Consider the following 13,919-nt stretch of genomic DNA (forward strand, 5'->3'; position numbering starts at 1 on the left):
TTCTTTTTTTGTACTTAAGTCTCTTTATTAATCTGTGGTCGCCACAGCGGAAAGAACCGCCAACTTATCCAGCATGTTTTACACAGCGAATGCCCTTCCAGCTGCAATCCATCACTGGGACAAAACATGGTAGCCTAATTTGTGGAAACGAATTGTGCATCTGCTAGTAGAAAAGTTTTTTTTTTAAACCTACAAAAACGTTTTTATGCATAAAGTAATATGCTAAAACATGCACTATGTGAAGTATACAAACATATATATATGTAATTTGGAGGCAAAGACAGTTCTCTACTAGCTGAATTGAATCAAACTTTACGTCCTACTTCATTTTGAAACCGGTCATATTCACTTTCGATTCATCACTTCCGCGAACTGTCGCAGTATGAGCGAGATCTTCTCAATTGAAGCGGGAGATTTGGAAACGATAATAACTGTCTATTCGGTTCTTGTCAAGCCTAAAATATACAAAATCCTCCATTTTGCTTGGTCATTGACAGGTATGATAAATAATGCTTTTAATACTAGCAAGCATTACAGTTACAGTCGGCTATGTATTTGTGTGCATATTTCAGCAATGCTTTTAGACGATTAAGCATTCTTTGTGCTGTTGTAAAGTTGTTTGAAATGATTGTTTATAACTCATTATGTTCTATATCTTTGAATTCATGGAAGTGAACTGCCAAATTGAGTTGCTAACAGATGAGCAGTTGCTGTCTTTCTTCAACCAGAGGAAGAAGGATATTTCGTGCATTGAACAACCAAACATATTCCTGACACAACTGAGAGACCACAACCTGTTGCCGGAGACGCTTTTCCAGGCAGGTACACACTCCCTCACACAAATGTAGTAACCATGATTTTGGACCGATTACCATTACCGTTTTTTAACATGCACTATACCACAAACGTTAGCTGCAATGTTTTGAGTAGTAGCCTGTGCGAAATACACTATAAACATATTTAAAAACAACACACAGCAAATGTACTGTACAACATACTGAGGCATGCTATCCAGACCATTACAACAACAATGTTATTTTGATCATTTTCTGAGTGTAAATTTATGATAGATAGCCTACATTTAGTGCAATACTTTTTTTAAGATAAAAAAAATCTATAATGTAAAAAAGATACAAAAGATACTTACATTTTTAGTTCAGTTCAAGCTTATTCGTATAGCACTTTCCCAAATAATTAACGTTTCCAAAGCAGCTTTACATAAACGTGCACATTACAGTAAAACAATTGAAAACTAACCATGTGATTTTGTTAGCTCACCTTGCTTGTTTTGTGGTGAACAATTCATCTGTGCACGTCATTAAGAAAAATTGTTTGCCCTTGTAATCTTTAATTGAATCTGAAAATGCACTTTCTGTATATTTTTTTCAGTTCAGTTGTCAGATCATGTATGTCTTAGGAGGTTAGCAAATTTAACCATGCTGCTTCTGCTGTCAGTTTTGACAACAAACAAAAATGATGAGAAGGAGGTGTCTATTTCAATGTAATAACTTTCCCAAAACCCTTTTCCGACATTTCTGAATGAAATGCCTACTGTACATCACTACATCCATTCAGCTCACAGTAGAAAAAACAAGCCACGCCCACTGTTTTCTCATGTAATATTCCGTTTCTCTATGAACTGCGTGTCAATATGAATAAAAAATGGTTGCAGCTTCCGGTTCATGTAGACTTTAAGGAGGGGATTGAGTTTTTGCAGTAGCATGTCCACGGCGGTGGAATTGCTTGCTGTTAGAGATTAGAACAGCCCTAATAGGGAACTTAACAGACAGCCAGTGTAAGGAGGACAAAATTCAGGTGATATGCTAATATTATGTTGACCTGGTTATGATTCTGGCAGCTGCATTTTGTTCTAGCTGAGGCTTATTAATAGAGGATGATGGGCAACCGGCAAAAAGAGCTTTACAGTAATCCAGTCTAGAGGTCATAAAATTATGAAGTAGCATTTCTGCACCTGAAATAGAAAGATGTTTATTAGCTTAGTGATATTTCTGATTTGAAAGAAAGCTGTGAGATATGATTTAAATTGAACTGTCAATTCATCAAAGAGTCAGGCCTCAGGGTTTTAACAAAAAGTTAAACACCTGTAAGTACGCCTGTTTTCAACATTGATAATAATAAGAATGTTTTTGGATTAGCTAATAATAATAATTATAATATTAGTATGATTTCTGAAGGATCATGCAACACCGATATACTAGAAAAATGATATTTTGCATCACAGGAGTACATTACATTTTAAAATACATTCAAATAATAATCACAAGACTAAACTTTGAAAAAATATTCTATAAATATTATACCATTAGTTTACTCTTGTGCAGAAATGTTATTGTAAGGTCTTCATAATACCTGACCACCCTTTCATTTCTCTTCTGTCTGTAGAAGGTGAATGCGTTGCACACTCGAGAGCAGAAGCAGAAAGGAGTCTGAGGTTTTGGACTGGCTGGGGAAAGAGAGATCTCAGGACATTCGTCGTTTCTGGCACTGTGTGCATTCTACGCCTGCTCATGGACATCCTGTCAGATGCTGGTTACTGATCACTTTTGATTATTATGAAATCATAGGGGCTGATATTGCATTTTTACAACATGATGGATCAAGATTTTTTACACTGTGTGTTCTTTTTTTTTTCTTTGATCTAATCACCAATTGCAAAGAAGGACCTCTAGATGCTGAGATGCTGACAAAAGAGAGTAAAGGAGCAGTGAACAAAGGGAAGGAAAAGAAAGACACCAGAAAGAAAAGTAAAGATGGCGTATATAGTGAGGATAGTGATGATCCGGGTACTTCTTCTGCTTCCAACGTGACTCCGAAAAAAAAAGCCAAGAAATCTTCATTCTGTGAGTCTCTGAGGTCCAAGAGTTCTCTGGGTTTGCTTGTGCTTGATGAAAAGTCAAAATTGGAACATATAAGCTTTCTAATTTAAGAGTATCACAATTATTTTTTAAATCATTTTTTACTCTTTGGCAGAAGTGCAAATGAATGTTTGATTTTGCGATTATATAAAGCAATGATAGCGACGCGATGGCACAGTAGGTAGTGCTGTCGCCACATAGCAAGAAGGTCGCTAGTTTGAGCCTCAGCTGGGTCAGTTGGCATTTCTGTGTGGAGTTTGCAAGTTCTTCCTGCATTCGCGTGGGTTTCCCCCAGGTGCGCCAGTTTACCCCACAGTCCAAAGACATGCGGTACAGGTGAATTAGGTAGGCTAAATTATTTGCAGTGTATAAGTGTGAATGGATGTTTCCCAGAGATGAGTTGCAGCTGGAAGGACATCCGCTGCGTAAAACATATACTTGATAAGTTGGCGGTTCATTCCGCTGTGGCAATCCCAGATTGATAAAGGTTAATAGCCAAAAAGAAAATAAATGAATGAATAAAGCAATGATGAGTTTTTATCTTACGATTCTTATTTTTAATCTTAGAATTGCAAGGAAAATATCTCAGTTATGTGATTTAAAAATTGCAATTGTCTTATTATTTCTTTTCCTTTTGTGATAGAAACAAACTTTGCTTAGTAATCTGTGTCTCCTTCTCCCTCCTTCTTAGCATCTCCTGTAAAGACAGACAACAATCAGGAGATTTGGATGTTTCCTAAATATAAGACTGAGCTGCCTGTAAAATGTGGAAACACAGAAGGCACTCTCCATCGGGATAAACTGGCCAATGGTTCGCCATCACTGTGTTTTTGCTCTAATTTTTACAAATTTGAAAACAGTATATGTATTTATCATACTTTTAATGGGCCTGTAATTGTGCATGCTGTCCGTTTCTCTTATAGGGGAGAAGTGTTTATTTGCTCAGGGACGCTGGTTCTCCCCAGGTGAATTTGAGAAGTTTGCAGGGAAGGAAAGAAGCAAAAACTGGAAAGTCAGCATCCGATGCGAAGGCACACCACTTAAAAAACTCATTGAGGTAAATCATTCAGACACTTACAGACTGAGAAAACATGGAAACTTTGTTAAAGCTTTGACATTCTTGTCCTAAGTTGTTTTTCTGGAAACTGTCTATTTAGTGCACAAATACTTGTCAATATTTTATAGTGCCAAATTGAAAGTTTGTGAAGTCCTTGCAGACTCATTGAAAATAATAATAATTTTAAAGAGATCATTCAAATAGCATGTTATTTTTTGTTTAGTACTGTCTTGACTCCTGAGTAAGATATGTTACATAAAATATGTGAACATAAAGTTCATAAGACAAAAATGTGGCAACACGTTGGGCCCTATCACGCACCCGGCGCAATGCAGAGCAAGACACAATGCAATTGTTGTTTGCTAGTTTCAGCTCGGTGCAAGAGTCGTTTTAACGTTTTGCGCCACGCTGTTTAAATAACAAATGCATTTGCGCCCATAGGCGATGTGGTCTAAAAAAGAAGGCATGTTGAGGTGCATTGCTGGCGCGTTGCTATTTTGAGGAACTTAAATAGACGGTTCAATAGATCAGATCAAAGCTGGTCTATTGTCCAGCGCAGAGCGCGTTAGTTGTGTGCCTCGCTTACACATTGCTTAATACACACAGGTTGTACAGCAATACGCAAATATCTTTACAAATGAAAAAGAATTAAAGGATTAAAATATTAAAAAATATATTATTTTCTAACCTACATTAATATAAAAACCACCCCCTTCATGCCTTCTTCATCTCGGGGGGCTTTTTCAGTTTATTCATGACAATTTGCTTTTGTATAATGTTATTATTATTAGCTGTATTATTTATTATATGCATATTTATATTTGTTTTATTAAAAACAAGCTTAGATTTGTCCACCTGTCAGGTTTTAGACCATATGGGGCGTACCATGTGTATTAGGATATAACTCAGTTTTTTAACCACACTTCGTTATTTTTAATCATTTATTCATTTGCTGGAAATTAGAGCAGAATGTAGAAATAGTTTTGAAATAGTTTAAATAGTTAAATAGTTTTTCCCTATCCACGAGAGCGAAAGTGAAAGTAGATAAAGTTTTCTGTCGAGTGAAATGCTCAGTTTTTCCACTTACAAAGTCAGCCATGTAAATAGCAAATGCGCTATGGCACGGTGCAACTGGCTCTTAAAGGGGGTGGGAGATGAGACTCTGATTGGTTTATTCTCAAAACACACCTATTACTCATTAAGAGAATAAGCTCAACCCTGTTAGACCATGCAGCACAAAGAGGATTTTTCCGTCCTTAAAATAGCAAAAGTGGATTCGGACACGCCCTTAATGTGTTTGCACCCTGAGCTTTGGACTTTGCACATGGATCGTCAAAATACAGCCCTTTATTTTGATTGTCCATTTGAGTATAAGTGAACTGTCTGCTTAATATCTGCTGATACTGCTCCTTCAACAGACATTTAACTGACTATAAGAAACTCTGCAAGTACATGTCCACTTACACTAACCCAAACCCCAACCTAACAGTCTACTTATAATCTAATGAGAATTAGTTGGCATGTAGATGGAATATAACTTAAATTCAATTAAATAAAGTGTGACCAAAAAGGTAGCTGAAATTATTAAAATAACCCTCTTAAAATAAACTGAGCGAATTTTTTGATAAATCTTCATATCCATGTATTAATAAGGCAAACATGATGTGGTAACTGTCCCTTTAAAAACCTTTATTAGTATTTCTTTATTCTTTTATTTTATTATTTTAAATTTAACATTGTTTTAAAATGGTTGTTATCTCATGTATATACACTTTTTCATATTTATTTTTAAAATGGACCACAAAACAAGTCCTAAATTCATGGTTATATTTTAGGAATAATAGATTGAAGTGTATGGCGATGTAAATAATACAGTATTTTTTTATAGATCAATATCAGCATTTTTGCAAATGATGTGGGTACATTCAAATGTACTTTCGCTGTTTTTTGTTTTGATCACATAAAACTGTGTTTTCACACCATTTAATTGACCCTTCGCTAAGCCACACCCAAAACCACCACCCACCAATCGTTGCTTAGCAAACATAGCTAGGCGCCGGGGCTCTGTCAAGCTTTCGAGCGAGGTAAACAAGCCAAAGCGTTGTGCATTTGAATTGCGCAAATCTGACACTGGTATTTTTAACGTTTGGACGGGATGGTGGAATTTTTGCCCTTTTCAAAACCTAAAACCCAGGAAGAGAAATGCAAGCATAAATGAAGCTCTGTGAGGGGTGCTAAAGGAGCGAAGTTAAGTTGGTTTTGTTTTAATATTCTTGAATATTTCTGAGGTATAGACTGACGGCAATAACTCACACGCCTCTTACCCCAAAACAGATCTAAACTGTGTTTTCTACAAAAATGCAAAGCAGGTTATGTTTCCCAGCGGTCTTTTATTTTTTATTTTTTACGCTCGATATTATGAGCACTGCTCTGTTTAAGCCCTCACCATAGTAGTCATACTAATAGCAGTCATATATCCATCTGTTTCAAGCTACGAATATTTGAAATTACATATCAACACAACAACACCGCGATGTGATCACAAGCTGACCACTTGCGATCAATATACTTATATATATACATTTTGCTGGTAAGGAAAATCTATCTGTTCACTTCTGCTATTTATACTTTGATTTGCGTTTCAATTTATTTATTTCCTCCACTTAACTACAAATTAGAATAGAAACTGGATAAAGAGCACACAAACACACTGACTGTTACAGCTAATGTACATTGTTATGAGTCAATGATGCTAATATTTGGCACAAATTCATCAATTTCGCCTTTCTGGCTGCTCTTTCTATGAATAAATTATGTAAAAGCACTGTCCATGCGTGTTACCTTGTCGGTTAGTAATGCTATATTTTATTGCACAACAATAGTTTATCAGGCTTTTTGGCTAAAAAAGGGAAATCACGGTTTAATTAGTTATTATTAGGTTATTTTTAAATGTCACCTCTCCTGCTGTGCATGGACTAAGCTGTTGAATGGTCAGCGTATGAAGCGGCTAGGCTAACCTAGCTTCAATTTTGATTAAATTATTTTCTAATCAGTTGCTATTATGTGGTGAATATACCCCTGTAATGCATACTGCACTCCTTTTTTGTCTGGCTTTCTCCGATATCTCAACAGCAGTAACTAAGGAGGGCGGGCTTAGCGAAGGGTCAATTACGCACATGCAGTAATATTTATAACTAACAATTTGCTGTTTAACCTCGCATCACAATTTCAACATTGAAATTGAAAATGTATGATGATTTACCTTATTCACAAACATGTTTTCTGATTCTCATTACAACATTTCCATGAGTGGTGGAGCTGAAGTTGATATTTCCTGTCATTCCATGCTCCTCATAACTGAATGATATGACACCACTTCCCTTCTTATTCTTTCAGGCGAATCTTCTTCAGTGTAAACCGATGCAGAGAAAGCAGGGGACCTCTGTCCGAAAAGTACTTTCTCTCTGTTTGTTTTGATGTTCCTTTGTTTTCTTCTTTGACATTCATCAAAACACTCTCTTCAATCCATGCAGAGCAAGAAAGTACAGATTGTGATCAGTTCATCTGAGGACTCCAGTCCAGGTAAGGCTGAGTCTCCATCATTCACCTTTTAATCAACTTTTATTTATATAGCACTTTACTACAACCAAGGTTGACCAAAGTGCTATACACAAGTAAAAGCAATTTATACAACACAACAGAAAAGGAGACGATGCAAAACAATATAAAAAATTTCAATAAAATCCAACAAACATTAAAAAAAGTGTGACAGTGCTATGCATTAAAATCCAATTTAAACAAGTGGGTCTTAAGCTTGGCTATAAAAAGTGGCAGGTTAGTGATTGTATGAAGCTCAGTAGGAAGGGTATTCCAGCGTTTAGGACCTGCCACTGCAAAAGAGTGGTCACCCCACTGCTTGTATCTTGAACAAAGGACTTCAAGCAGAAGTTGGTCAGCAGATTGCAAAGCTCTGCTGGGTTTGTGAATGCAAAATTTTGCATAAATAATTAGAAGCAAGGCCATTAACACCATTAAAAACAAGTATCAAAAGTTTAAAATCGATTCTGAACTTAACAGTGGAGGGAGTAGAGAATTGGTGTAATGTGTTCACTTTTCCGACTGTTAGTTAACATGCGAGCTGCAGCATTTCGCACAACTGCAAACGGTGAAGACATGACTGATTAACTGCAACATAAAGTGCATTACAGTAGTCCAAATGCGAACTTGCAGAAGCATGGATGGCTTTCTCAAGATCAGCCTTGCTCAGGAAGGGCTTGACTTTAAAATTAAGACAAAGCTCAAAAAAGCTAGCTTTAATCACCGAATCAACAAACCTGCCTGGCTGAGAGCAGCCGAACATCGGCCTGTCCATCCCATATCTGCCGCTGGGTCTCATCTCACTATAGTTGTTAAATGTGATGTATAATTTATCTTGTGTAATAGACCTATATTCAACGGGTCGGTTTTTTAAATCTTTTAGCTTACTTTTTTCTTAGGTAACATGTTTTGGCTGAGCGCAAAGATAAGTAATATAACTTACCTATTAATTTATGTAACCATATACACTGACTCTGTGCATTTGACGCATTGCTTCCCTTTATTTATTATATTTTATAAACTTATTGTACTTTATACTTATTATTGTAATTACTATTGGTTATTAAAATTATAGCTGGTTATTATATTCAGCAAAAGAGACGGCTCTTTTGTATTTCACTATGCATTTCCTCTGATACTCTTTATTGTGTGCATATAGCCTGATATTAGGCACATTGCTTAATGTAATTTTTTCATTTTATTGTTAGGATTAGCCAGGGTGAATGACATTATAAAAGTACACTGCTGTTTCATTTGAAGATTTACTTTTGTCCTCATGTCCTCTGGAGTTTGATTTAAACTCTATATGGGGCTTGCAAAGTCTGAAGTTTGTGTACTTGATATTAAAAAAAGCCCTAATCAGGTAATGTGAATGTCTGCAGCCACACCTCTGTTTTCATTCATTCATTCAATCATTTTCTTGTCGGCTTAGTCCCTTTATTAATTCGGGGTCACCACAGCGGAATGAACCGCCAACTTTTTCAGCAAGTTTTTACGCAGCAGATGCCTTTCCAGCTGCAACCCATCTCTGGGAAACATCCACACACACTTTCACACACACACTCATACAGTACGGACAATTTAGCCTACCCAGTTCCCCTGTACCGCATGTCTTTGGACTGTGGGGGAAACCGGAGCACCCGGAGGAAACCCACGCGAAGGCAGGGAGAACATGCAAACTTCACACAGAAACGCCAACTGAGTCGAGGTTCGAACCAGCAACCCAGAGACCTTCTTGCTGTGAGGCGACAGAACAACCTACTGCGCCACTGCCTCGCCGCCTCTGTTTTCAGATGTCTCCATTTGTCCGCACTGACACGGAGGAGCATTTTCAAAACGCTTCGTTTTTGGGGCTCGAAAACTCTGGTAGTTTGGATGGAAGGCATAACTGTAGCAAAACAGTAAAAAAAGTAATGTCATTTGTTTATTAATGTCTGAATGTATTTGTGTCATTTATTTCTCAAGACTCAAGACCGTACTTTTCAGGAGGAGGATCACAGTTCAGAAGTAGAGTTGATGATGATGAGGAGGAAGATGAGATGGTAGATCTGACTGTTTTCCAGGCTCATTCTTTACGAGTCACCTGTGTCTCACTCACTGGGACTCTGTACAAAAAACGGTTTGCCACAGGTGTGTTTTTTGCACTGAATGCTCACACACAACTGAGCATGCAGTTGTCTTGTTTGTGTCAGAGGTTTAAATGGGACGAGTGTATGTTTATTATACGTTGCAGGGAAGCGTGGAAAGAGTATACGAACTGAGGAACGCTGGTTTACTCCAGAGGAATTTGTAAAGGAGGAACCGACTCTCTCTGATGGATTCTGGAAAAAAGACATACGGTGTCATGGAAAAACTCTCAACTTTTTATGCGAGGTAACCAGCGGGAGAGAACGATACAAGTGTAATGATACAGTATACAGTTTAATAAAAGAGATACATTATGATTATAATGCTTGTTAATGTTGGTCATTTGCAGAAAAAGATCCTGCAGATTCATTCTGTTCTGTGTGAATGTGGGAAATGCAGCACTGATCCAAAAGACCTGGTAAGAATCTATCAATCTTAAAACACACACTAGATTAAAAGGAGCTGCAGCACCAGTGCTGACATGATTGCCATAAGGTGCTTTGATAGTAACACTATGTCCTAAGTACATGCAACATGGTGCAACGACACGCGATTAAAGGTATCTTTTCCGCGTTCAAAGGTGTTTTTGGCCTAATTATCTGCGATGCCCAAAATGATGATTTAAGAAAGCCTTTTAAATTATGCAATGGAGCAGCAGCTTTATTCAGTGTTAAATGTTCCCAATGTGAGTTTGAACACTATTTTACTTGACATTTATTGCCATACTACTGAAAGCAGCAGCAGATATTTCACTTCAGATCTTGAAATAAAATAACTAGCAGAAAGAGCTCAGTGCAAACCAACAACATCAGTCACTCAGTAACCTGTTAAAAATGTTAAAGAGGTTTAATATGTATTAATTACATTAAAAGTCTTTAGCATTTCATTGGTAGTGCAGTGGCTGGTGTTTAAATGTTCTGTCGTGTCACATCACATTTGGTGCAAACAGCCAAAGTGCTTGTCTTTGAAATCTTGTTACGCTGCATGTTGATAGGATACACATTGACCTTTGTCCACACACATGTTTTCCCGTAGCTTTATAACATTATGATTGGACCACTGAAGACACATGAATAGTTTGAGGATGTTCTTGGTATCTTTGGTATCTGGAAATTAAACATCAGAGAGGGTGGAAGATCACAGAGCTCTTGTATTTCATTCAAAATATATAAATTTGTTTTCAGAAGATGAACGAAGGTCCCAGAAGTATGGCACAATATTAGAGTGGGTAATTAATGACAGAACGTTCCGTTTTTCCATTTTTGGGTTGAAGCTTTCTTTAAATTGTGCTGAAGCCCTGTTGGGCCCCCGGCCCTGTAATTGAAAACCACTTTTGTAGATGAGAACAGCAAAATGCACTTGAGCTAATATGTTGTATCGCGTTCTATAACTAGGCAGACCAGAACAACGATGATGTGTGTTTTGCGTGTCACTCTGAGGGAGATCTGGTGTGTTGCGATGAATGTCCACGAGCTTTTCATGAATACTGTCACCTACCACCTGTACCCAAAGATGCATCTGGGTGAGAAAGAAACAGATTCTCTAAATAAAATCGTTAAGACCGCAAAGCATGTGTTGTACTGTAAATTCATTCATCTGTTTGTTCTAACACAGGGAATGGATTTGCACCTTTTGCATGATAAGAAAAAAGCAACAATTACAGAGCTCCAGCAACACGACTGAACAAGAAGTGTAACCTGAAGAGACATGCTACTTTATTGTTCATAGATTTTAATTATTTTAATATGATATTTTTGATATGTTTATGTGTATATTATTTGATTTTGTTGAACAAAACTAGTTCAAACCATGTTTGAGGACCATAACAGCATATTTTCAAGATTTGTTTTCTTTTCATTAGTTCATATTGTGCTTCATGATGCTTTGTTGTGTGCTGCATTAAGCAAATAAACAATAAATGGATTGTGATTCATCAGTTCTGAAGACGTTTATTTGACCAGGAGGCAACAGGAAGCTTTTGCTCCAGTATCACAAAACATACTGGTAAACACGCACAGACATAAACTCACTTTAGGCACAATTATTTCATGTTTTCAAATATATTCGGATTAATGTAGGTATAGCATTGAGCTTTGAGTCACCATGAACCAAAGCTTCAGCTAAAAACTTAAAGTTTTCAAATAAGTCACCTACATCTTGTATGGCTGAGGGTATCACATTAAGTGTTTTAAGGAGCATTTGGAGTGGCAAACTGCATGCCTGCGTACTAAACAATTGTACCTCCAGGTGGCAGATACTCTGAGTTCATATCTCAGCCGATGTGGCTGAACAGAATAAAGCTAAAGTTGGAATATAACAAATATCAGACATTTGGAGAGTTTGTCATTTTATCACCTGAAGGACATGTAATGGGGTAAGATTCATTTAAACCCATTAATCATAATAAATACATCACTAAAAAAGTTTGATTGTTCTCTCTGAAGGACAATAAGTTTGGCCAATATGACAGCAGACTGAGGAAAATCTTTGAGGAGGAGATCCAGAAAATTCACATAGGAAATCTGCAGTGTTATTACCGTTTTAATTTCCATATATACAAACAAAATCATGTGTGTCATCAAGGGGATGTCACTTTTTCAATAATTAGGATGGATTTGGATTACATTATTATGGCGTCAAATAAAATGTGGCTTGGATAAATGGATCCCTTGGTTGCTCTTCATGCTGTACATCTTTTTGTAATGCCATTTTTATAAAACAAAAAATAATAATTAAGTTATAGTAGTTTGTAGTTTAATGTCATTTCTTTGCAAAGGTTGTTGTTTCATGTATTTTTTTATTTTTCATGTCCTTTGTAAAGCAGGAATGGGCACACTTGATTCTGGAGGGTCAGTATCCTACATAGTTTTCTGCAACCCTGATCAAACATACTGTACCTGCCTGTAACTGATTTTAAAGACACTGATTAGTGTTAGAGCGAAACTTTGCAGGACACCTGTCCTCCAGGATGGAGTTTGCCCATCCTTGTTATAAAGCTCAGTCTCAAACTTGTCTGGAGGGCTGCAGCTCCGCAGTTTTGCTCCAAACCTAATCAAATACAGCTGATCCAACTAATCAAGGTGTTCAAGACTACTAGCGACTATTAAGTAGGTGTGATTTGGAGCTGGTTGGAGCTAAAATCTGCAGAGCTGTGGCCCTCCAGGAATTGAGTTTGAGACCATTGTTGTCAAGCATTATGAATTCAGATATACACTTCAAACATCCAGGTTTGTTGTTTGGTAGAATCAAAACAATAAAGTCATTTTATGTAGCGAAAGCATATTAAATGCATGTAAAATGTGTAATGTTAATGCAGGAGCAGCAGTCAATCCAAGTCTGAGTTCGCATCCCAACCTGCAGAACTTTTGCAACATGTCGACAGAATAAACCAAACTCTTTCAGGCCTCTGCAGTGTCTGATTTTTAGATGAAGGTAACTATACCTTTAAATGCACAGTCCTATCTCCAAATAACTTCCTTTTCAAGTTTGCATTTAACAGAAACCCAAACCTGGAGCTTCACACCTTTTCGAGGAAATGAATTTTTATAAAAGACTCTTTAATATAACCATACACTTTGCAAATAATTCAAATGACGCCAAACAAATGTATAATATAAAATCTCATGTTTTAATAAGTTTGGTGCTTTGAGCTTTACAGGATAAAGAGAAGAGAGAGTGGAAGGAAAATTCTTTGGAGACCCATTTTATGACACGAGAGAACATGAGTACCGTACTATATGAATTATTTACATTATCATGTGATTTGTTGTAAAACAAATTGATGATTTTCCATGTGTGTTGTTGTTTTAAAAGAATTCAATTCAATTAATTCTTGAGGTATTTTCAGCTTTACAGAAAGGAATGTTGAGTCTTTTACATAAAATTCTACTTTTGGGTTAGAAGAAAGAAAACAACAAGGATGAGGGTGAGTAAACGATGACTTTATTGTAAATCACTTGCTGTGATGTAATATAGATTTACAGCTATTGTTATTAAATTATGGTAGTATACCATTAGTAATATACTGACATATTTGTGCTATTAAATTCTATATAAAAGGTATTGACAATAACATAATGGCTTAAATGACTTGTCTTTAAGATTAAGAAATCATTTAATAAATAAACTGTACACAATGAACATAACTTTACCATACATTTTATTGTAATCATTTCATAATTTAACTTCAAACCTGACCTAAAATGAACAGTTATACAGTATATAAACGGTATATGCAAATACCTCTTAAATGCCATCTGGAA

At 36.5% G+C, this 13,919-nt stretch overlaps 1 protein-coding gene across 20 annotated transcripts; it reads left to right on the forward strand.

Annotated features, from left to right (window-relative positions):
- The first annotated feature begins 105 nt into the window (after positions 1-105).
- On the forward strand, positions 106-11,592 carry sp100.2 (SP110 nuclear antigen, tandem duplicate 2). 20 transcript variants are annotated; one of them, XM_073944398.1, is made up of 13 exons: positions 106-497; positions 673-818; positions 2,404-2,550; positions 2,682-2,861; positions 3,568-3,687; positions 3,800-3,933; positions 7,330-7,386; positions 7,467-7,515; positions 9,496-9,660; positions 9,764-9,903; positions 10,007-10,075; positions 11,052-11,179; positions 11,272-11,592. In XM_073944398.1, exons 3-13 carry the CDS (start codon positions 2,529-2,531, stop codon positions 11,351-11,353), a joined length of 1,146 nt encoding a protein of 381 aa, XP_073800499.1. In that variant the 5' UTR covers positions 106-497; positions 673-818; positions 2,404-2,528; the 3' UTR covers positions 11,354-11,592. The 20 variants fall into 20 exon arrangements, with proteins under 20 accessions (XP_073800499.1, XP_073800500.1, XP_021327102.2 ...); XM_073944399.1 differs by having other exon boundaries at positions 254-497; positions 729-818; XM_021471427.3 differs by having other exon boundaries at positions 287-497; positions 673-822.
- Positions 11,593-13,919: the final 2,327 nt, after the last annotated feature.

This window comes from Danio rerio, chromosome 3, assembly GCF_049306965.1.
Source record: "Danio rerio strain Tuebingen ecotype United States chromosome 3, GRCz12tu, whole genome shotgun sequence".
Lineage (NCBI taxonomy): Eukaryota > Metazoa > Chordata > Actinopteri > Cypriniformes > Danionidae > Danio > Danio rerio.

Bases quoted from the DNA above. Each gene is read 5' to 3' on its own strand.
- sp100.2 (XM_068218941.2), top strand. From the start codon at position 383: ATGAGCGAGATCTTCTCAATTGAAGCGGGAGATTTGGAAACGATAATA. The intron at 7,516-9,495 runs GTAAGGCTGAGT...TTATTTCTCAAG, and splicing joins ATCTGAGGACTCCAGTCCAG to ACTCAAGACCGTACTTTTCA. The intron at 10,076-11,051 runs GTAAGAATCTAT...TTCTATAACTAG, and splicing joins GCACTGATCCAAAAGACCTG to GCAGACCAGAACAACGATGA.